The sequence below is a fragment of the Mya arenaria genome, chromosome 15 (assembly GCF_026914265.1).
Source record: "Mya arenaria isolate MELC-2E11 chromosome 15, ASM2691426v1".
Classification (NCBI taxonomy): Eukaryota; Metazoa; Mollusca; class Bivalvia; order Myida; family Myidae; genus Mya; species Mya arenaria.
Genome location: NC_069136.1, coordinates 18,867,086 through 18,892,987, shown reverse-complemented (window position 1 = coordinate 18,892,987; position 25,902 = coordinate 18,867,086). Strand labels below are relative to the sequence as shown.

At 35.1% G+C, this 25,902-nt stretch overlaps 1 protein-coding gene across 5 annotated transcripts; it reads right to left on the bottom strand.

Annotated features, from left to right (window-relative positions):
* Positions 1-1,483: 1,483 nt before the first annotated feature.
* LOC128218807 (monocarboxylate transporter 12-like) lies at positions 1,484-24,682 on the bottom strand. 5 transcript variants are annotated; one of them, XM_052926515.1, is made up of 8 exons: positions 24,586-24,682; positions 22,418-22,650; positions 21,839-21,982; positions 17,319-18,053; positions 9,357-9,407; positions 7,856-8,021; positions 6,741-6,797; positions 1,484-4,588 (listed from the first exon to the last, which is right to left on the bottom strand). In XM_052926515.1, exons 2-7 carry the CDS (start codon positions 22,641-22,643, stop codon positions 6,752-6,754), a joined length of 1,368 nt encoding a protein of 455 aa, XP_052782475.1. In that variant the 5' UTR covers positions 22,644-22,650; positions 24,586-24,682; the 3' UTR covers positions 1,484-4,588; positions 6,741-6,751. The 5 variants fall into 5 exon arrangements, with proteins under 5 accessions (XP_052782475.1, XP_052782473.1, XP_052782474.1 ...); XM_052926513.1 differs by having other exon boundaries at positions 24,591-24,676; XM_052926514.1 differs by having other exon boundaries at positions 1,484-3,306; positions 24,591-24,676.
* Positions 24,683-25,902: the final 1,220 nt, after the last annotated feature.

Genomic DNA, 25,902 nt, shown 5'->3' with positions numbered 1-25,902 from the left:
GAATGGAATAAAGGAATGACAAATAAAATTTATCAACTCTAAAGCGTCAAACTGTTGTGCAAAAAACAAGGACCTCTTGTTATGTTAAACTAGTAGGAATAGTAACTGTTCCAAATCCTGCATTCTGTATTTCCAAGTTTCATGAATTGGCTTTTGAATTGCCCTATTTAAAGTAATAATAGTTAGCCATGACTGCAAAATTCCAACAACACCTTCCAAAGTCTCTGCCCATGTTGAACAATGGAGTCTAGAAAAGTTGCGTGCCATTTAGTTTGCTTGTATTTATGAATATGATGCAAAAGAATGTTGGCACGCTGCTAAGAGCTGCACTAAATCACTCAGTAGAAACCAGTTATAGGACAGCAATTTTAAAGGCCTTGAGTTTTATTTCTGTTCTCTGGTTCAACACCATTTCGAGAGGCCTTGATATTTATAGTCCAAACTCTTGACTAGTTCAACAAGTCTAGTGTCTGTTTTCATCAAGCAACTTCAAGCTTTTTTTTACCAATGGTTGTACAATGTTCATTAAAAATATTAAATAAAGTAAAATGCGTACGGGTAATTTTTATAAATGAAGAAGTTGATAAAAATATTAGCAAGAAAAATACAAAATCTTAGTTGTTTAATGAATACAGCTAAAGATCACTAAACCAGCATGGTAATAAAAACTCTATTGGCTGATTTTGCCATTTCGTATTTTTTACCCTAAATGGTGGGAAGAAAATATGCAGTGGCAGTAATTATTCATTGTATTTTGCCCCAGCTACATTGCTTTACTAATGGATGCTTTATCATTTGCCTATGCCTACTGGAAGGTGAAAATACGCCAATTGGCGAAGGAAAATGTTACAATACCAAATGGCAGAAATCGGCCACCATAGTAATCAGCAAGATGGTTGAACATTTGAAAATTACTACAAATCCTTCCTTCTGTTAAAAAGTTGAGTGTACACATCGGGAGTTTGAAAACAAACAAAACAACAACTACTTGTGTATGCCTTTTTAAGAGCATAAAAAAATGGTGGAGCCATCTTGATCTCTGTTGATCAGGAGCGGTATTCATAAAGCTCCGTAGTGAAAAAAATCAACTTTGTGGAAATTTCCTACTTTTCAACAATAATTATATTAAATACCCTGTACTATTGATCAAATTTTAATATATGAATTTATTATTTAAAATGTTTACATTCTTATTTTCATAATTTGGCTGCCAAAAAATATTAGTTCTCTTTAAATCCAGTTTAAAAAAATGCATCTTTCCACTAAGTTGATTTGTTACCAAGATGTTTTATCAAATGCACCCCGATATTATCCACTACAAGAAATTGCCTGAGACACTCAAATGAAGCAGGATGGGCAGAAATTCTAAAAACCTAACTGTTCATAGATTAACTAGAAGACCTGTTTCTGCTCATCTCCGTGACAACTTTACCAGCTGCTAATGAATATGAGGTGACGGGACAAGAAAAGTACATAGTTGTCAGAAATTTACTGGTTTATTTACAATCACATATTTATCTATTATATACACTTCAAAAATAAAATCTCAATAAACTTAAGAATTATGAGCATAATTGAGACAAATTTTCATCTTTCAAAAACAACAGAATGGAAATTGATCTTTGGTGAAAATGATCATGCTTTTGACACTTTTATCTTTCAAAAATAATCAGTAATACAACAAATCAACAGTATATTTTAAATGTATATTTTATATATCAGAAACTTTTTAATTAACCTACAACCTTAAAGGATAAAAAGATTGCACAAACCGGTAATGTCCTTATTACCACATATAATAATATAACAACTTGTCCAGCTCGATTTCTTCTCATTTATATTTGCAAAATATGTAAAATGCAAAAATCATCAGAAAACAAACAGCAAAAACAAACAAACAGCAATTAAACGTGTTAAATCAATCGTTTTCAATTTGTCATTATCACTTTTCAAAATAAATACAAATATCTCTCAATTCTTTTTACAAATTTTGTTCATGAACGTTTTTAATTTGATTTAAATATCACAAGAAAAAAGTACCACAAATTATACAGTGTTCCCTTGAAACCCAACAACAAATATAATGTCAACAATTTATTATATGCTTTCTGGTGGTTTATAGAGATTTATCAGTGATATCAATTTGATATTTTTCACTGTTTGAAATTTAAGCCCCTTTTCACGTCCAGATAAAACATCACATGCACACAGGGCTGGGACAAAATTCAAATGACATTCATTTTCCATAGCAATCAGCACATTTTTCTGAAAAACTACAATAAAATGTCAATTTATATCCCTTTAAGCATATTATACTAAAAAGAAAAATTGTTTCAGTGTATGATTGAAATATATTTCATCGTGTGAACACCAAAGTAAATATTCCCTCGTTGAACTTGTGAAATAAAAAGCTTTGGTGTACACTCTGTGGAATATATTGCGATCGCACACTGTAACAAAGAATTATCGTATGTACATTTTATACATATTTATAAAAAAAAATCGAGCTGCAATGAATACACTGTACTGTTCATAAAAGTACATGTGAAAAGCATTTAACGTCAAACTTCATACAGATATTTTAATTGCATTGTAAACTATAATGCGACAGAATAACACTAAATGAGAACCAGTTAAAAACTCTAATAAATATTTTGGTATAAAGTTTTTAAACAATCAATTTTTAGGATCAGAAGAAATTGCATTGACATTTATATGGTATGAAATGTGTTATTGATTATTCAAAATAATTAAAGTTGATGGGCAATTATTTTTGGATCAAAATGAATTACATTGTCATGTTATTTTAACAAGCAAGAGTGAACAACAACGCTCATCTTTTTTTTCCTAAAAAGGGGGCATAACTCTTACTCAATATTGTTTTAAACATTGTGTGTATGCACACCGCCAACCAACAACACCACAGCTATGTCAATATCTCTAAACATTTTCTTCTGAAAAACATACGAGCTAATACTGGAATAATCATGCATTGTACAGGTCTAAATAATCATTCAACTACAATCATATAAACAAGGTTCAGAGAAGCATGTTATTTATTTTGTTAATTCTTCACATGAATCAAAATGTTAAAACCATGTGTGATTGCCCCTTACAATTTCAAAAATTGATTGTCCTATGTTACATTGCGAGTGGTGAAAGCGAAAAGGTTCTATCTGCTTCTTTATTTTATGTCACTTATAACCTTTTCGCATTCAGCCCTCGATTGATTTCAAACAAACAAACAAATCTTGCCGCAGCATCTTCAGCCACAAAGATATCCTTGTTTACATGTTTTGTCATCATCTGAAAAGAATCCGAAGTAATAAACTACTTTTCTCACTAATATCTGAAAACTAATTTACACAAGTATGTACACAGCAAAATATGACTTGGAATCTAAACAAAAGGGCTGCAAAGCAAATGACTCTTGTCTGTTATTTTCTCAGCCTAAAAAGGGCATAACTCAACAATGATTAAGGCCAGAGTTATGGTCCTTAGTTAATACTAGTTTCTTTTCAAGCTCAAATGTGAGGAATGAATATAGAATCACTCTCGTATCTGTTTCCTGGGTAGACACCAGTACTGGTGTCCATTTTGAGAGGCAGCCAGAAAGTACCCCTGGTGGGGACACCTCTACCACTCTCCCCTGTCACCCGTAGTGGTCCTTGCTATGCATGTGCTCCTTGTCTCTGGCAACATGTGTACCAAGTTTCATTTGAATATCTTAAACAGCTTGTGAGTTGTGGCCAAGGTTAAAAAATTGGCACAAAGTCATAGGCGACAAACAATTACAACACCAAGGTTATGTCAATAATTAAAAAATAATAATTCTGAAAAATAGAGGAGGCAACAATTTCAAGTGAGAAAACAGACAAATGTTTGATACAGGTCAACAAACTCTGGTTTAACATAGTAAAAAATGTCATGAATTCAATACGTCCGGGTTTTCAAACTGATTATGGTTGATCAAAGACATTTAAACATTACACAATTGTATGAATGAAGATATCTAAGATTAGAAAATAAACAAGTATTTCGATAGAATATCTCTGAAAAAAATTTAATACATGCATAAAAACATCAGTGACACTTTCTGATATCATAATTATAAGTTAATCTCTAATCAGATGCAACCTAAACAATTCCATAAAATGCTAACTTTGCTCCCATAACCAACACGTTTCCAGAAGTCCATTGGTGTGAAAACGTGTTAACTGTGATCATATGGCGCAAATAACCCATCTTTCATCTAACAGAGTAAAAACACAAAAGTCATGCTAACAACTGGTTAGAATCTGGTGCAAGAATGAATAATCTGTCACTGTCGGTGCAAGAACTTTCTATCTGCCATCTGTTGCTGTAAGAAGGTGCTAACTCCTGGTGGTTTGTTGGTAAAGATAGGTCAGTTTTTTGGTGCATAGGTTTAAGGTTACAGTAGTGCAAAAACTCGCTATCTGACGATTACACTGACTTCAGGTGGTTGACTGGTTGAGCTAGGAGGGTTTTCGTGAGTAGGTCTAAGGTAAGTGCAAGACGGCGCTACACAGCTGTGCTTGGGTGCTATACAGTGGTGACAAAGTTGTTGCTGAAATATAGACACAAAAGATAATTATTCAAAGGCATGAAATTATTTTCCATAACACAAAGATAATTCAGCTGAGGTTTATTTATCAACAACTATTTAATTATGTAATGTTTACTACAAATCCATACTTGGGTCTCAGCACTGCTCTCTTAATTGAAATGGAAATACTTCCTTACAGCACTCTCACAGATCAACCATTTTGACAACTTTATTATTCGTCTTGGAATGAGCCAATTTTAGCATAAATGTCCGGGAACCAGGTATAAAAGACTGCTGACAAAAGATGAGACCACAGGTTTTCATATTTGAAAACTCATATTTCTTAAAGCGTTAGTAACGCTTTTAGAAATAAAACATTAAATTTTGAACATACATGAAAACTGTGATTTGATCTTTTGTCGGCAGCCTTAAATCACTGGTTTCCAGACAATTATGCAAATGGCTGATTAAAAGACAAAAATAAGCAAGTTGTCAAAACAGTTGATCTGTGAGAGGGCAGCTTTAACACTCAACATTAGAATCTTGGACATCAACCCAGCACAAGAAAGTCTTATGAATAAGCAAAATACTCTAGTCTACGATTATTTATCGTAAGTTAATTCTTAGTTTTACCGTTTTAATGCATTTTCAAATGATACCTTTGCAGTAATTTTAATAAGTTTCACAAATATTATAGGATTAAGAGAAATATCTGGCTATTCGGGAGGAAAGTAAAAGGTTTCATGGCATCTAGATGGAATTAAGCAAACTGACTACATGTTTGGTAATATGACATGTGCATGTTTAAAGCACAGACACTGGGTGTCCGCTACGACGGAAAAGATGCCCTGTTTGTATTGAAGGCTAGAAAACAAACTTTACACTTTACAGTCACAATGGATGACAAAAGAGAGGAAATCGATAATATAAAAACATTCTTCTAAAATACGAGAGACAAAAACAATAATATATAGGTTGAAATTAGAAAAAAACAAACTATATAGGCTTTAGAGATTTAGTGAACTGAAAACCAAATAAAAATGTGTTGGAAAATAAAACAAGACTGCTATGTCGTTATTCAGTCAAGAAGAGGAATAACTCTACAAGTATTATAGCCAATGTTATGGGCCTTGCTGATCATTTGCATATTGCCTCTGGTAACATGTGTACCAAGTTCCATTTGAATATCTTGACTGATTATTAGGTTGTGGTCAAAGTTAAAGAATGTGCATGCTGCCATCTACGCCATCACCACAGACAAGGCCATAGCTAATACAATACCTGAAACTGTTTCCTCGAAAAACATACCAACTAATCAATACATCTAGAATCAGTGCGTGTATACCACGTGACAAATTACGTCATATATACTACGTCAGAAGGCTTAAATCAAAAATAACTTTTCTTTTACTAGACAATTTTAAATCAAACAAAAGGCACTGAGAATATTGAAAGCACATCTATAAAGAAGTTATATCTAAAAGCAAGAAACTTTTTTTTAAGTGCAGATAAATACAACACCAAGGGACAATAAGTGTACTACAGTAAGTTGAAACCAGGCTCAAATTTCTTGAAAATTATTGAGAGTAGCTTGTTTTATTAAGTATCTTAAAGCTGCACTCCCACAGATTGACAGTTTTAACCTTTTCAAACAAAATGTCTCTAAGTCTGCTGATTTTAGCATCAATGTGAAACCTTCAATTCAGTCATAAAAGATAACTCACGATAGAACAGATCTCAATTGTTTGCAAAGCTGCTGTAAAAAAATAATTTCTTAAAGCTTTATTTATGCTTTTAGCCATAAAATTACAAATTTTTAGAACGTAACTTTGAAAACTGCGATCCGTTCTATTGTCAGTAGTCTTGTATATCACTGGTTTTCAGACACTGACGCAAAAATTGGCTCATTCTAAGACCAAAAAATAAAAGAGTTGTCAATCAATCTGAGAGCCTGCACCTTAAAGCCTTAATTACTTATACCGGTACTTGATTTTTTACAAAAAATCTAACTTCTTTGTAATCATCAAAAATATAACCAAAGGAGAAAATACATAAATTATACTGAAACAAAAAAAAAGTGGTGAGCTTTATTCCGTTATAAGGGACTTATTTTATTTTCAAGAAATCTGTGCCTGGTGACAAAGCATGTTCCCACACTCCAGAGAAGTTATACCTCGCTCCATTCTATATATCAGTTTCTGGGGAATGGGATAAGCCATTGGGAGTGACGCTAAAATATGGAAATATAGGACTGGTGTTATTGTGAGTTATCAGAATATATTAAGTGTATCTGACAATGCAATGCAGTTATTGTGAGTTAAAAGAATATATAAACTGTATCTAAAAGATGCAGAATATTATAGGCTGCTTGACTGAATGATTCAGAATAAAAAAAAACAATTAAAAAGTCCAAATTATCTTTTGTATTTCATGATGATGTCTTTACTTATAGAAAACCTGGGGTCTGGGTTCCATTTCAATAAAAGATTTCAGTCATAACTTCAATAATCTTAAATCTGTATTAACATCACAAATGACAACACAATAAAAAAAATCTCAACTTTGTGTTTATTCTAATACTTATAGGGTTTAATTCATTAAAATATGTCGCTGCTTGATGATTAATATGTCACTAAGGTCATTTCAATTTATCACTAAAAACTTTACCAGAACAGGCCCATGTTCCATTTAATGTAATCCATTTTAACAATTAAAGCTTTCCAAAAAAGACTTCATTTTATATCATTATATGTCCCCTTGATGATGAAAGGGAATTTATGATACTGCATTATCATTCTTACAGGTAATGGATGGAGTATTCCAGCTGTGTATTTGTACCCTGGCCTATTAAATTAACTTATCGGTCCAATCTTTAACTCATAACCAGTAATATGTATGCACTATGTCTTAAAGTTAAACCTAAAAGTTTTAGTGTCACAATATATTCCAAGATTCCTTACACCAGCTGTAGGATACCATAATTCTGACAGGTTTGTTATTAAACAAGAACACATACTTAAGACCAAATCAAACTTATGGTGTGGTTACTGCTACACCGCCGACCCTATTTGAAAAGGTACAAGGTCTAAGGTAAAATAGTTATAATATAAGTGTTTTCAGATGCATTCACTTGAAAAATATAATCAGGTAAAAAAAATATGAGAAAGTCCATTTAAGTCCTGATCCTAATAATGTTTTCCTCATCTACCTAGCCTGCGGTTTTTCAGCATGTAGGAGAAACATATTTTTTTTAACTGGCCTAACTACCAAGTTATATAGAATACTTACACCACAATTTTTTCCTCATCCACTAATGTAATTCTGACTGGTTCATCACCGTCATCCAGAAGAGGGGCTTTCTTGGGGCCACATGTCTGGTCAGCTGATGGAATGGGCCCACACCGCTTAAACTTGAACAGCAGCAGGATGACATTGCTCCATATTAGGGAAGCTCCTATGTAAAAAAAAGTAAGTTTACTATAGGCTGATATAAAACATATCTTTAATTTTGATGCATTATTTTAACTAATTTGCAAGAATACTTTTTTCAACAATTTTGATACCAACTCACACCAATATCATTCTCTTAAACTTTCAAAAACAAATCAATACTAAATCTATTTCAGCATCATCGGTTTCAAGAAATCTTAAATGTTTACAGTTATACAACAGCAAATTTTAGTAGGAAATGTTATGCTTGTATGAATCAAATCAATCAAATCAATCATAGCACTAGCTTAAGCACTACTTTTTTAAGGTAAGTACGACATATTCCAAGGACAAAATTTAAAATGAATTCAAAATGAAACAAGAGGCCCAAAAGGGCCTATGCTCTACTGGCATGGCTTTTGTGGTCATATCAATCCAGAGCATGTATGTATGGGCAAAAGGCAACAGACATATACTTTATGTTTTGTGTTTGGGTTACCAGAAAACGTAGCACGTTCAACATCTGAGCCCAGAAAGTATTGTAAGCAGATTAGTTGCATGAACTATTTTAATATGTGCCAAGTAAAAGTCATCTGACAAAAAAAAAATGCTTTCAAAACTGTACTCATAGTAAAAATTTCTGTAGTTTTAGAAGTTAAAAAAGGTGGTCAAAAGGTCAAAGTCAAGGGCATCCTAGGACAACATTGATCAATTTGAACAAACATTCACAATCAATTGTGCTGAGATGGATGCACGAACACACAAAAAGATTTTCAAACCTTTCCAGATTTATGTTTACCAAACCTGTGAACCCTGGGTGTGGCCAGTAATAACACCAGGTGCATAACTTAAACATTCACAACCAATTTTGTTAAGATGAATGTGCAAACTACAGAACTTAAAGCTAAAAAATGGCCTTTGGGCTTTCAACAAGAACAAGGCAGAGTAATTCACAAAATCAGCTGCAGAAGCAAAAAGCAAATTGTCTCTCAAAATCCTAGACTTGCAAATTGTCTCCCTTAACTCTAGACTTGAATTTACATGTACATGTAAACTTGGCTAAAAATAGAATTCGCTCATGCAGACCTGGCTAAAAATAGAAAGCATTTCTTTAAAACTTTCATGGCCTATAATCTAGGCATTTATGGACGGATCTGGCTGGTTTTCGAAAGGAACCGAGCTCTAATGGATATCTATATACTGTACAAGTTTCATCGAGATACTGTATCGTGTTCACAAGCAATTGTTTACAGACGCACGGACGCACGACCGCACTGACGCACGGATGCACATACTACGTACACATTACCATCGCATAAGCTCTTCTGGCCTTTGGCCAGTAGAGCTAAAAACAACAAACCTGCCATGTAGAATGCATTCTTGAAGCCACTCTCCATCTGGATCAGAATAGCTGGAAAAGGGAATAGAAATGATAGTGGAGAACTTGTAAGACATGGGGCTTTTGTAATTTTAAGTATCATATTAAGTACAAGAGGGCCAAATGGCCCTGAATCGCTCACCTGTCATATATTGCACATTCTTCCATTATATACAAATATTGAAAACCTAAGCCTATGAACACGGGGCGTGGCCAATTTTGACCCCAGGGCTAAAGTTTGAACAATCTTAATAGTGGTCCGATAAACGATGCTTCATACCAAATATCTAAGGCCTTCGCCTTTTGGTTTCGGAGAAGAAGATTACTTAAGTTTTCATCATATACATATATAAGGAAACCCATGACCGCCCGGGTGGGGCCATTTTTTGACCCCAGAGCCAAAGATTGAACAATATTGGTACAAGTCAACTAGATGGTATATCATGCCAAATATCTAAGCTCTTGTCACTACTTGATTTTACGTGTGTATCTATATATGTATATTTGTAATTAATTGTTGTATGTGGCCCATATTGAAAATTGGTATGTGTACTAAATATGTTATCCAGTTTAAATTAAGACGTTATTTGTCTTTGTGAGTTCGGAGAAAATTTTTTAAGTTTTCACTATAACCCATATAGAGAAAAACCATCAGCCCCGGGGTGTGGCCAATGTTGACCCCAGGGCCATAATTTGAACAAACTTTGTAGAGGTCCACTAGACGATGAATCATGCCAAATATCTAAGCTCTAAGCCACATAAGTTCAGAGGAGATGATTTTTGAAGTTTTCACTATAAACATATAGAGAAAACCCATGACCCCCCAAGGGGGCGGGGCCAATTTTGACCCCAAGGCCATAATTTGAACAATCTTTGTAGAGGTCCACTAGATGATGAATCATGCCAAATATCTAAGCTCTAGTCCAAGTAAGTTCAGAGGAGAAGATTTTTGAAGTTTTAACTATAAACATATAGAGAAAACCCATGACCCCCCGGGGCGGGGCCAATTTTGAACAATCTTTGTAGAGGTCCACTAGACGATGAATCATGCCAAATATCTAAGCTCTAAGCAACGTAAGTTCAGAAGAGATTTTTGATTTTATTTACTATAAACATATAGAGAAAACCCATGACCCCCCGGGGCGGGGCCAATTTTGACCCAAAGGCCATAATTTGAACAATCTTTGTAGAGGTCCACTAGACGATGAATCATGCCAAATATCTAAGCTCTAGTCCAAGTAAGTTAAGAGGAGAAGATTTTTGAAGTTTTAACTATAAACATATCAAGTATACCCATGACCCCCCAGGGCGGGGTCAATTTTGACCCCAAGGCCATAATTTGAACAATCTTTGTAGAGGTCAACTAGACGATGAACCATGCCAAATATCTAAGCTCTAGTCCAAGTAAGTTCAAAGGAGAAGATTTTTGAAGTTTTCACTATAAACATATAGAGAAAACCCATTACCCCCGGGGCGGGGCCAATTTTGAATCCAAGGCCATAATTTGAACAATCTTTGTAAAGGTCCACTAGACGATGAACCATGCCAAATATCTAAGCTCTAGTCCAAGTAAGTTCAGAGGAGAAGATTTTTTAAGTTTTAACTATAAACATATAGAAAATACCCATGACCCCCCGGGGCGGGGCCAATTTTGACCCCAGGGCCATAATTTGAACAAACTTTGTAGAGGTCCACTAGACGATGAATCATGCCAAATATCTAAGCTCTAGGCCAAGTAAGTTCAGAGGAGAAGATTTTTTAAGTTTTCACTATAAACATATAGAGAAAATCCATGACCCCCGGGGCGGGGCCAATTTTGACCCAAGGGCCATAATTTGAACAAACTTTGTAGAGGTCCACTAGACGATGAACCATGCCAAATATCTAAGCTCTAGGCCAAGTATGTTCAGAGGAGAAGATTTTTTAAGGTTTTCACTATAAACATATAGAGAAAACCCATGACCCCTCGGGGCAGCGCCAATTTTGACCCAAAGGCCAAAATTTGAACAAACTTTGTAGAGGTCCACTAGACGATGAATCATGCCAAATATCTAAGCTCTAGTCCAAGTAAGTTAAGAGGAGAAGATTTTTGAAGTTTTAACTATAAACATATCAAGTATACCCATGACCCCCGGGGCGGGGCCAATTTTGACCCCAAGGCCATAATTTGAACAATCTTTGTAAAGGTCCACTAGACAATGAATCATGCCAAATATCTAAGCTCTAGTCCAAGTAAGTTCAGAGGAGAAGATTTTTGAAGTTTTAACTATAAACTTATAGAGAATACCCATGACCCCCCGGGGCGGGGCCAATTTTGACCCCAGGGCCATAATTTGAACAAACTTTGTAGAGGTCCACTAGACGATGAATCATGCCAAATATCTAAGCTCTAGGCCAAGTAAGTTCAGAGGAGAAGATTTTTGAAGTTTTCACTATAAACATATAGAGAAAACCCATGACCCCCCGGGACGGGGCCAACTTTGACCCCAGGGCCATAATTTGAACAAACTTTGTAGAGGTCCACTAGACGATGAACCATGCCAAATATCTAAGCTCTAGGCCAAGTAAGTTCAGAGGAGAAGATTTTTTAAGGTTTTCACTATAAACATATAGTGAAAACCCATGACCCCCCGGGTCGGGGCCAATTTTGACCCCAGGGCCATAATTTGAACAAACTTTGTAGAGGTCCACTAGACGATGAACCATGCCAAATATCTAAGCTCTAGGCCAAGTAAGTTCAGAGGAGAAGATTTTATAAGTTTTCACTATAAACATATAGAGAAAACCCATGACCCCCCGGGGCGGGGCCAATTTTGACCCCAGGGCCATAATTTGAACAAACTTTGTAGAGGTCCACCAGACGATGAATCATGCCAAATATCTAAGCTCTAGGCCAAGTAAGTTCAGAGGAGAAGATTTTTTAAGTTTTCACTATAAACATATAGAGAAAACCCATGACCCCCGGGACGTGGCCAATTTTGACCCCAGGGCCATAATTTGAACAATCTTGGTAGAGGACCATTTGGTGATCCTACCTACCATATATCAACGGCCTAAGCCTTGTGGTTTGGGAGAAGAAGATTTTTAAAGTTTTTCCTTTTGGTTGCCATGGCAACCAGAGTTCTGTATGGAATTGAATTCTTTGAACAACTTTGATAGAAGACAACCCAAGGAACCTATGAAGTTTTATTAATATTGGCCTAGCGGTTAAGGAGGAGATGTCTTTTAAGTAAATTGTTGACGGACGACGCACACCGCACGACGGACAAAAGGCGATCACAAAAGCTCACCATGTCACAAAGTGACAGGTGAGCTAAAAAGGCAATTTCATAAAAAAAAATCTAAAAAGATATTATTATAAATTGGAAATAAAATTTAGTAGAATTACGTATGGTTATGTAAATCAATAATATATCTAAAAAATATTTATATAATGTGATTGTAAGTCTTAATAAGAACAATTAATATCTGCCATAAATAGAATGATACAAGAAAATCCAAATAGACATTATTTAAGAGTCGGTAGTTGCACTTGCAAAATGATAATCATATTTATCAGATATATGAAACAGCTGAAAGTTCTCAAACATAGACATTTATGTTCAAATATCACCGGTAAATAAAAATAATTGACCTAGTGACCTAGTTTTTGACCTGGGTTGACCCAATATGGAACTCGGTAAATAAAAATAATTGACCTAGTGACCTAGTTTTTGACCTGGGTTGACCCAATATGGAACTTGACCTAGCTTATGTTAAGATGATCATTCTGACCAAGTTTCATTAAGATAAGGCTAAAATTGTGACCCCTATTTTGTTCACAAGGTTTTTCTAATAATTGACCTAGTGACCTAGTTATTGACTGCGTATGACCCAATATCGAACTTGACCCAGATTTTATAGAGATGATCATTCTGACCAAGTTGCATTAAGATTAGCCTAAAATTGTGACCTCTATTGTGTTCACAAGGTTTTTGTACTAATTGACCTAGTGACCTAGTTATTGACCGCAGATGACCCAATATCGAACTTGACCTAGATTTTATAGAGATGATCATTCTGACCAAGTTGCATTGAGATTAGGCTAAAATTGTGACCTCTATTGTGTTCACAAGGTTTTTCTACTAATTGACCTAGTGACCTAGTTATTGACCGTGAATGACCCAATATCAAACTTGACCTACATTTTATAGCGATGATCATTCTGACCAAGTTGCATTGAGATTAGGCTAAAATTGTGACCTCTATTGTGTTCACAAGGTTTTTCTACTAATTGACCTAGTGACCTAGTTATTGACCGCGGATGACCCAATATCGAACTTGACCTAAATTTTATAGAGATGATCATTCTGACCAAGTTGCATTGAGATTAGGCTAAAATTGTGACCTCTAATGTGTTCACAAGGTATTTCTACTAATTGACCTACTGACCTAGTTTTTGACCCCAGATGACCCAATATCGAACTTGACCTAGATTTCATAAAGATGATCAGTCCGACCAAGTTTCATAAAGATTAGGTCAAAATTGTGACCTCTGTTGTGTTCACAAGGTTTTTCTAATAATTGACCTAGTGACCTAGTTATTGACTGCGGATGACCCAATATCGAACTTGGTCTAGATTTTATAGAGATGATTATTCTGACCAACTTGCATTGAGATTAGGCTAAAATTGTGACCTCTATTGTGTTCACAAGGTTTTTGTACTAATTGACCTAGTGACCTAGTTGTTGACCGCGGATGACCCAATATCGAACTTGACCTACATTTTATAGAGATGATCATTCTGACCAAGTTGCATTGAGATTAGGCTTAAATTGTGACCTCTATTGTGTTCACAAGGTTTTTCTACTAATTGACCTAGTGACCTAGTTTTTGACCTGGGTTGACCCAATATGGAACTTGACCTAGCTTATGTTAAGATGATCATTCTGACCAAGTTGCATTGAGATTAGGCTAAAATTGTGACCCCTATTTTGTTCACAAGGTTTTTCTAATAATTGACCTAGTGACCTAGTTATTGACTGCGTATGACCCAATATCGAACTTGACCCAGATTTTATAGAGATGATCATTCTGACCAAGTTGCATTAAGATTAACCTAAAATTGTGACCTCTATTGTGTTCACAAGGTTTTTGTACTAATTGACCTAGTGACCTAGTTATTGACCGCGGATGACCCAATATCAAACTTGACCTAGATTTTATAGAGATGATCATTCTGACCAAGTTGCATTGAGATTAGGCTAAAATTGTGACCTCTATTGTGTTCACAAGGTTTTTGTACTAATTGACCTAGTGACCTAGTTATTGACCGTGAATGACCCAATATCAAACTTGACCTACATTTTACAGCGATGATCATTCTGACCAATTTGCATTGAGATTAGGCTAAAATTGTGACCTCTATTGTGTTCACAAGGTTTTTGTACTAATTGACCTAGTGACCTAGTTATTGACCGTGAATGACCCAATATCAAACTTGACCTACATTTTACAGCGATGATCATTCTGACCAATTTGCATTGAGATTAGGCTAAAATTGTGACCTCTATTGTGTTCACAAGGTTTTTCTACTAATTGACCTAGTGACCTAGTTATTGACCGCGGATGACCCAATATCGAACTTGACCTAGATTTTATAGAGATGATCATTCTGACCAAGTTGCATTGAGATTAGGCTAAAATTGTGACCTCTAATGTGTTCACAAGGTATTTCTACTAATTGACCTACTGACCTAGTTTTTGACCCCAGATGACCCAATATCGAACTTGACCTAGATTTCATAGAGATGATCAGTCTGACCAAGTTTCATAAAGATTAGGTCAAAATTGTGACCTCTGTTGTGTTCACAAGGTTTTTCTAATAATTGACCTAGTGACCTAGTTATTGACTGCGGATGACCCAATATCGAACTTGACCTAGATTTTATAGAGATGATTATTCTGACCAACTTGCATTGAGATTAGGCTAAAATTGTGACCTCTATTGTGTTCACAAGGTTTTTGTACTAATTGACCTAGTGACCTAGTTATTGACCGCAGATGACCCAATATCGAACTTGACCTACATTTTATAGAGATGATCATTCTGACCAAGTTGCATTGAGATTAGGCTAAAATTGTGACCTCTATTGTGTTCACAAGGTTTTTCTACTAATTGACCTAGTGACCTAGTTTTTGACCTGGGTTGACCCAATATGGAACTTGACCTAGCTTATGTTAAGATGATCATTCTGACCAAGTTGCATTGATATTAGGCTAAAATTGTGACCCCTATTTTGTTCACAAGGTTTTTCTAATAATTGACCTAGTGACCTAGTTATTGACTGCGTATGACCCAATATCGAACTTGACCCAGATTTTATAGAGATGATCATTCTGACCAAGTTGCATTAAGATTAGCCTAAAATTGTGACCTCTATTGTGTTCACAAGGTTTTTGTACTAATTGACCTAGTGACCTAGTTATTGACCGCGGATGACCCAATATCAAACTTGACCTAGATTTTATAGAGATGATCATTCTGACCAAGTTGCATTGAGATTAGGCTAAAATTGTGACCTCTATTGTGTTCACAAGGTTTTTGTACTAATTGACCTAGTGACCTAGTTATTGACCGTGAATGAACCAATATCAAACTTGACCTACATTTTACAGCGATGATCATTCTGACCAATTTGCATTGAGATTAGGCTAAAATTGTGACCTCTATTGTGTTCACAAGGTTTTTCTACTAATTGACCTAGTGACCTAGTTATTGACCGCGGATGACCCAATATCGAACTTGACCTAGATTTTATAGAGATGATCATTCTGACCAAGTTGCATTGAGATTAGGCTAAAATTGTGACCTCTAATGTGTTCACAAGGTATTTCTACTAATTGACCTACTGACCTAGTTTTTGACCCCAGATGACCCAATATCGAACTTGACCTAGATTTCATAGAGATGATCAGTCTGACCAAGTTTCATAAAGATTAGGTCAAAATTGTGACCTCTGTTGTGTTCACAAGGTTTTTCTAATAATTGACCTAGTGACCTAGTTATTGACTGCGGATGACCCAATATCGAACTTGACCTAGATTTTATAGAGATGATTATTCTGACCAAGTTGCATTGAGATTAGGCTAAAATTGTGACCTCTATTGTGTTCACAAGGTTTTTGTACTAATTGACCTAGTGACCTAGTTATTGACCGCAGATGACCCAATATCGAACTTGACGTACATTTTATAGAGATGATCATTCTGACCAAGTTGCATTGAGATTAGGCTAAAATTGTGACCTCTATTGTGTTCACAAGGTTTTTCTACTAATTGACCTAGTGACCTAATTATTGACCGCGGATGACCCAATATCGAACTTGACCTAGATTTTATAGAGATGACCATTCTGACCAAGTTGCATTGAGATTAGGCTAAAATTGTGACCTCTATTGTGTTCACAAGGTTTTTCTACTAATTGACCTAGTGACCTAGTTTTTGACCCCAGATGACCCAATATCGAACTTGACCTAGATTTTATAAAGATGATCAGTCTGACCAAGTTTCATAAAGATTAGGTCAAAATTGTGACCTCTATTGTGTTCACAAGCAATTGTGAACGGACGGACGGACGGACGGACGGACGGACGACGGACGAAGAGTGATCACAAAAGCTCACCTTGTCACTACGTGACAGGTGAGCTAAAAATATGGGGTTTTAGCTACACAGTAATTGTAGGGTGCTGCATTCCTTTTCAGTAGCACCCTTCTGGCCTCATGGAGACCAGCATGGGCACCCTTCTGCCCTCATACAATAAGCTAAAGATAATGCTAAAGGCTGTCAATTTTTTCCTTAAATTTTTAGTAAAGTTTACAATTTGACATAAATACATACAAACTTAACATATTTGGCAGTATAAAACAAGCTGGGAAAAATAATCAGAAGTTATCTTCCCTACCTGCACAGGGCCCGGCCAGTAGACCTCCAAGGGCGATCATGAAACTGAGGTAACCGTTGCCCATGGCGATGTATTCAGGCCCCAGGAGCTCCCGTGAGGCCTGGGAGAGGAATGTTGTCCAGTATCCACCATAGAAACCGTATATCAATGTAAACCCAATCTGCCCTGCATAGTTCTTGAATAATAATTTTGATATACCCATCAATACTACTCCTAGTGTCACTGAGCACAGCACAGCTGTCACATCATCAAGAGCGCTCTTACGGCCCATGAAAGCAAAGATTGTCCTCGATGTGAAGCTCGCAACTCCGATATATGCCACAAGCTGAAACGCACTCACTAAGTTTGTTTTCATGTGGATGGCGTAGGCTGGAACATACATGTACACCATGGTGGAGCCGAAACTCCAGAAGAAGTTGCTAATACACATCCCGAGGAATATCGGGTTGCGTAACGGTTCACATGAGAGCAAGGGTAGAAGTCTTAGCTTCTTGGATTTCTGTGGCGGAAACATCAAGACTCCACATACACACAGGTTAAATGCAAACCCTGACAGAACAAGGAATGTCCCGCGCCAGGCGTAATACTCTAGCAGGTGCTTGATGATGAACGGGAAGGTGATTATTCCAATGCCGATGCCGCCCACAGCCATGCTGATAGCCTGGAAACGGTCCTTGTGGAAATGTTGCTCTATGATCATGATGGAGGGCGTGCAAGCCAGGCCAAATCCAACACCTACAAGATATGATAAACGTATTATAACAAATTGTCTTTGCTGAACTTACAGTTAAAACCCATTGGCTGGATATCACTTTGCTTGATTTCTTCATGGGTCAAACTGGATGTTAAGCACCGATTTGTTCTACTCTTTGTTAGCATTTACCTCTTGGCTCGATATCTACGAGGCTCATAGAATTAAGGTTGGTCCCTGGGATATCGAACAGGTTCCAACTGTATTATTAAATTATTCTCAATGGCGACTTCATTTACTGTTGATTCCAATTTTTCTCTGAGCCCTGATTTGTAAGTGCACTTGTGATGCAGAAAAAAATGTTTTCCCAAAGACTTAAGAACAGATGAACCGCAAGAAGCATAACTAGGTCTTAAATATAAATTTTTACATCATAAGAAAATTTGACATCATCAGGAAATTTGACATAATTGGGAAATATGACGTCATTGGGAAATATGACGTCCTTTTTATAGTGACTTAAAATAGAATGGCTACGCCCATGTCGCGAAAAATGTTGAATGTACATGTACATGGAATATTTAAGGTTGTTGGCCCTTTTTTTGAGGTTTTACAAAATGTATAATCTCTTGCTATGACTATGAGATTACCTGGGATTGAACAACATGAATACTACTGAGCTATTACACTTGAATCTGTTACTGTTAATCTGTAACAGTTACCGGTACACTTCCAAACATGGGGCCACAGCCTTCAGATGGGAAAATTTCCAGTCAATCTTGGTAACAGTGAACTTTAAACTAAATTCAATTTATTGTGCTTATTCGCATTCATAAACAGTAAATGTATCAATTTCTCTAATCATTGGTTGAACATTGCTTGTGAGCTCTTTTTTGGGTTCTTATCCAAGGAGTGGAGTGTACTTTGACTATCACTAAGGATCCAAGGAGTGGAGTGTACTTTGACTATCACTAAGGATCCAAGGAGTGGAGTGTACTTTGACTATCACTAAGGATCCAAGGAGTGGAGTGTACTTTGACTATCACTAAGGATCCAAGGAGTGGAGTGTACTTTGACTATCACTAAGGATCCAAGGAGTGGAGTGTACTTTGACTATCACTAAGGATCCAAGGAGTGGAGTGTACTTTGACTATCACTAAGGATTTGATGGGTGAATATACAGCCAGCTTTTATTTTGTGGGATTGTTCAAAATTTTACATTTGACAATGCTTCTTTCAACTTTCAATGCCAATCAGTAATGTCATAATTGCGGTTTAAAGTAGAACTGAATCATATTCGGCACCTAACAATGTAAAAGGATTTATAATTAACAAGTTTAATACAAGATATTATAAAGTATAAATCATGTTCATAGGCTGCCACATAGAAACGAAATTTGTGCTTTGTATATAAATAATACAACTTGAAAGCATTTAGTAGAAAAAAGGATAAATTAAGAACTAGAAATTATGCTTCAGTTCTCCTTTAATTTAATGTTATCAGTTAAGTTCTTACAACTGAGTTCATGTACATTTTGTTATTAATGATAATTATTATGCAGTCATTATCTTTGATTTTTGGACTTCATCAAAATACGTTGTATATATCATGTACGTCATCCTAACATTTTATAATATGTTCAAAGATAACTTTTAACTTTTTCCCCAATGCATTGCAACTTAATAGCCTACTTATATACAACAATAATTTCAACACTCAGCTCTTGAAGATAATCATTCATAAAAGCTGGCCAAGAGTCAAGAATGAATACAAACAGAACTGATACAAGAGATTTAACACTTCATACATATCAGGATATCTACATGGTATCAGTTTTGCTGAAATCATATCATGAGATATCCTCATAATTATACAGTATTTGTCCTAATAAACGTATGTGTCATTTTTCACCTAAAATTTGGTCCATTTTTTAAAATTTACTTGGTGATGTGTAACCTAAGAGGGGTTCATTAGGGAACTAGGTCGGTAGTCATAAAACATCTTAGGTCATTTTTAAACTTCAATTTCTTAACCTTTTTTCTGAACAGTCCATATTTTGAAATATCCTGAAAATATCTGAAATGCTTTCGTTTCATTTATTCTATTTAATATGCAAACTTTAAGCTCAAAAACACACACTTTTTTCATATGGCTTCAAAATTCTTTGAAATTGACTTCAGTTAAGATTTTTTTTTAATACAGCCCCAGGTTTAAAGTTATGGTGTCAGCAGGTGCGCTGTTAACAAAGGCTAAAGATACATTGTTTGCTAAAGATACATTGTTTACAGTGAAAAAGTTCTATTTTTTATCCTTTGAATAAGGGTAAGCCTTATTTAAGTTTAGTATCTGTGAAGATACTCAGGAATAGACCCCTTGGCAGGGCTTCCATTAAGAATTTGAATCTGGAAGTATGAACTTCCTGTCCTTCAAATTTGGCAGTTTTTCACTGAAATGTGGAAGTTTAGGTCTCCTGAATAAGATATCTTTTTCCACTATTTTTCAATTAGTATTAAAAATCAAATAATTTGCAACTTTAACTTGCCAAATTCATACTATGAATACTATAATGATTCATCTTTCTTAAAGATGATTTTCTTGATTGAAATTGTGACCTTAAAATTAATATTGACACCAGGTTTTGATATTTTGAACTTCCAAGCTTTCAACTGTGGAAGTTTGCTTAAAAATTATGGAAGTTTTTGTACTTCCAAGGAATCAATTTTGGAAGTTTTAACCCATTTCTAGGGAGTAATTTACTTCCAAACTTCCTTTAACGGAAGCCCTGCCCTTGGAGGCTTTTATAACAACCAATACGGTGTTTACATAAAAAATTACACTCCCTTCACAACACCTAAATGGAGTATGTACCACAACAGACAATATTCAATTTTTTTATGATAACAGGGCAGTATCTTATCAAGTTATTTTACTTTCAATCAAGTTAAGATAAAGCAATGATGATATGTAAGGCACATGAAATACTGGGTAATCAACTGCATACTTAGCTTACAAATTTCAATTTATAATCGGTATCTTTGTAAAACCTTTACACTTGCAGAAACAATAATTGCAAATGAAGAGATCTAATAAATAATTGAGCAATCAGACTGTAGAATTTTGTCCATAAGAAGGGCTTTAGCTATAGTTATGGAAGGGTGCTGCACCCTGGCCATTTTTGGGTAGCACACTTCTGCCCTCATAAAGACCAGCATGAGCTCAAAATAATCAACAATTTCTTTGAGTTTGATTAAAACTTAAACTTATATTATAAATACATACAAACTTAAAAAAAATCCATTAAACACAGTTCCACATTTAATATCAAATTCATAATTATTGTATCTAAATTCTACTCAGCCTGAAACAACTGACCTTTTCTTTCTTAGCACCCTGTACATCTTTTGAAACACGGTCCTTTTTAAAACCAATCTAACACCCTAAAATGCTTCCAATAACTATTCATTATATACACTTTACTCTGTATAAAATGGGATCTCACGTGAAGTAACATACCAATTATAATCAAATTATATAAAGCTTTTGAAAGAGCAAAGGCTTGCTCTCATTTTAAATCAATAAAAGGGTGAAAGACATGCATTTTGGCAAATGTGTGACGATTGTTTAGAATGTTGTTAAAGTTAGCAACATTGTTTAAGGGTCATCATTGTTAATTTTAAAAGGTAAAATATTTAGAAAAGATTTTAAAGATTAACAATGATCATGTTCACAACGCGTTCACTTCAACAAAATTCTGAACAATGGGCCCTCAGTATAAAATAGCTGGCTTATTACACTGCAAAACAATATTAATTTAGCATTGAACGTTACCTGTCATGAGACCAAAGGTGAGGTAGAGTTGGTAGAGATCGTTCACAAACACAGAGAGGGCAAGGCCACCAGCTGCAATCAACCCACCCAACATGACACAAAACCGGCTGCCAAACCTTGACATCACACATCGGAACACAACACCTGCAGGATAACATTGTGGGTAAGGGTTTCTGGTCAAGGGCTAGTTCAGAAACTTATTTCTACTCGATTGATTGTGACAAAGGCTGAAAGCTTACAGAATCATGATCAAGTATGTAAACTGGGTAGAAACCAGGGCTAATATTCACTAATGTCTTGAGTCTGGGTTTCAGATTTAGACTCGGAAATATTACAAAGTATCTTTAATCATTTTTACAAAATATGTAATTTTAAACATATGCAGCAAATTTTATAATTAATGCTCTTCATATATAAATTTTACCATTGAAATAAGGATTTGTTTAGCATACATTTTCAAATGAATTGCTTTCTTTTCTAACCTTGTTTAAAGTTTCAGACTTGTTCCAACTTTAGTCTAGCAACATATGCAATAAATACCGTATGTTCCACCATTTTTATTTGTTAACTTTTACTCACTTGTAAGTGCTGTGGTGTAGAGCAGTATGGATCCCACCCAGGAAGTGTCAAAGTGGTCTTTACCAAACACATCCTGAAACACTATCTGGAAGATCCCGATACTGTAAGTGATGCCGCAGACAATAAACTGGACAAAGAAAGAGCCGAGGACGACAATCCAGCGTCCTGCAGCATCTTCCCCGGACATTTCTCCCACACCACAAGTGCTTGCCACGTGGTCATACATCAAGACCCTGGAAATATGGCAGAATTTGTAAAATATTAAACTTTAACACTTGTACAGGAGTAGAGGGGTCTTTTAAATATTTGCCAGCTAACCTGTTGTATACCTTAGACATAAAAAAATACTTTGTTTTACGGTTCATGCACAAAAACAACAGGGTAGGTAGGTCGGAAAATATTTATTTTTTCATTTAATTTTTTATTAACTACTGTAACCAAAAACTATCAATTAAATGCTTAAGAACACCTATACCGCCAGTATAAACATCACTGGTATTGTTAAAAGCCAACACACATTACTTTAAGTTTTAAAAGAAAAAAATCAAACAAATGATAAGAAGTGTTTAAAGGCAAAAAAAAAGGTTTATGGTCAGGGCAAAAAAATAGTGAAGGCCTGTTGGGAAACCAGAATCTAACAAAAAAATATTCACACCTTATGCTGGTGTTTTTTTCCCAACTATCATTCCTGAGTAGGAAACATTAGTGTTTCGAGAAGTGCATTTTCATTACAGTTACCCCTACAATTTGGTAAAATTTAAAAATAACAAATGAGTTAACCTTATTACTGTTTAAATTTCAGGGACCATGTACATTCTACCTTTACGGGTTGGTAAACAAATAATTATTCAAATCAGGATATATTTTAGGGTGATACAAAATATACACTAGATTGCTTTGAGAAGGAGGACAATATTCAGCCCCTTCAAAAGTGAAAAAACAGCCACTTCAAACACTTCAGGATTATAAGGAACTCTCGGCCGGACTGTTTCTCTGTTTCTCTTACAGGAGATATAGCTTTAGTCTTATAACATTTATTTCAAATTAAAAATATGTGAAATATACACTTGTTTCACACCATTTTGCGCTTAAAGCACCATTGTTGTCATGTTTACTCAGCACATACTAAGCATCTGTGAAACCCTCTTCCTATGTAATACTTCCTATGTAATGTTTATGTGGTATGAATTCACTTAGTTCTGGCTTCCATAACTTTAATGTTGATATTTATTTTTTTGATGTTTACAACACATTAAAGTTATGGCGTAACCCCCATAGTAAAGTCAACCAGAATCAATTGAGTGTGATGATGCAATGCAATCACATGACCATGATGACGTCGATGGATTCTATTTATAGCATCGGATTCACATTGTTCATTTAGTTGAATCCAATTGCAGTAAGGCTGTAAATACCTTTTGATAAGTAAAAACAATTTATTTATTCCAAATGTGTTATTAGTTATTTATTAATTATTCGAAATAGAAAAAATAACAGCAAAATAAACACAAGGTCACATGGGTATTTTCTGAAAATCTTGGTGTCACGTGATTAAATTTGAACACAACTATGACCTAGATAAGGAATGCTTGTAATAGGATTTATTAAAATGCTAAATCAACTATCTTTAAAGCGTTTTTTGGTTTTGAAAATGAGTTTGTCAACTACATTTTACTTCATTTACCTAAGGATACAACTATTTTGTCTGTACAATGCATGCAAGTGAAATAACAGCGTGACATAAAAATATCACGAATTCTGGTAGGGTTTGGATATGGCATTCTCTTCAGCGAACACATCCAAAAAGGTAATATATAACGTGTTCGCTGAAGTTCTTTAGCTAGAATTCACTGAGAATGATACAATATTCAATATATATTGTAGTGCTCTGAAGTCTCCAACATCAAATTGTGTCAGATTAAATAATTCTTGCTCCAATGTGAAATCAGTGTATCAAATCAATATTACTAAAACGTTGCGTTATTCATGCATTTAAGTTTGTTAAGTGTAAGTTTTTTTAATGAGAAATGAACTTGTCCGAAATATTTATCCGAATACATGTAGTGATCCTTCCTCGTCAAATAATAATTCAGATGCATTTATAGCACGGCTCATTGTTGTTAATAGTTTCTTTACACAACCAATTACACTAAAACAACACACAGTACCTTACATAAGTAAGATAGGCAAACAAAATCACGGTTATTATGTTCTACGTAGTTGTCCTTTCAGCGGTGCTTTTATTTTTTTACCTTCGACTAATTATCCCCTTTTGGCTACATACAACTATTTCTTTCTGTAAAAAATAAAAATGGGTTTGATTCTCACTTTAAATACCTGGTGGTGACCCTAACCAGGTGAACGCCTTCCGTAAACTTTTGAGCACTAAGCCGACCCGGCGGACCGTTGTGTCTTAAGAAAATTATACGCACAGATTGCACACTCACATGAGTTCAGATGAAGTGTTGAAGACTTCGATTAACGTTTTTTTTTCTTTATTTTTTCATTAATTTATAAAGTAAATCAAGTTTGAAACAGACAATGATTTCGGTGCCTCATGAGCTACATGTCCAAATAACACCAAACCTTGATCCACCAGGAACCCCTGACTTGCACATGTTACAAATAAAGTATGAAGTAATATTAATTGGCAAATTAAGTGTCGCTTTTAAAAGTTAACAGTATTAAATAGTAAATATAAAAGCAATTTCATTATGTCAAAAGAAATTAACGTTTCTAATGACAAACGGCGTTGATTTTAAACACTGTACCTTGCCCATATTTACAAATCCACAGACACAACACTTTGTTATTTTGAATGACCTAGTTTAGGTTGCCGTAAATTTTAAGCTTATCATACAGTTTTTTTAATTCTTTTCTCCAATTATGCAGGATACTCCGGTCATGTGCGAAGCATTAAATTGCACTTTTATCTGTTGTATATGTCCGTTATCAGCTAACTACGAAGTCCATTAACTGGAGCATCTGTATTTATCAACGTTTGTTCATGGGTTATATACATGTTCAGTGGTACGACATGTATAACGACATATATAGTTCAAACATGTGTGTCAGTAGATCAGCTGATGTTTATGCACAAGATGTGCGGACGAGGCTAAAAATAGTAATTTATTATTTACTTCTCGTTGATCCGCTTTCTGCACACGACGTTCACCGAACGTAATAAAACTACTATCCATACACGTCGATCCCTAAACGGATGGGAAATGTATTTATTAAATATATGAATGCACAGTCGCAAAGAAACACATAATTCAACAGTTTTATATTTAATTTGTTTGAAGCGACCTTGGATGCCGACAGACATAACATTGTTAAATAAATATATTATAAACGCAATGTTAGTAGTTCGTTCAACTTAAAAAACATCCCGAACTATTTACAATTTATTTTATGGAAATAAATCCATTAACACCATTATGACCAAAAATAGGTCCATTCACGTTTCAAAAATGTAATTTGGC

Coding starts and splice junctions, on each gene's coding strand:
- LOC128218807 (XM_052926513.1), bottom strand. Junction 21,983..22,417: donor CTACACCACAGCACTTACAA/GTGAGTAAAAGT, acceptor GTTATCCTGCAG/GTGTTGTGTTCCGATGTGTG. Junction 9,408..17,318: donor ACTGGCCGGGCCCTGTGCAG/GTAGGGAAGATA, acceptor TCCCTTTTCCAG/CTATTCTGATCCAGATGGAG.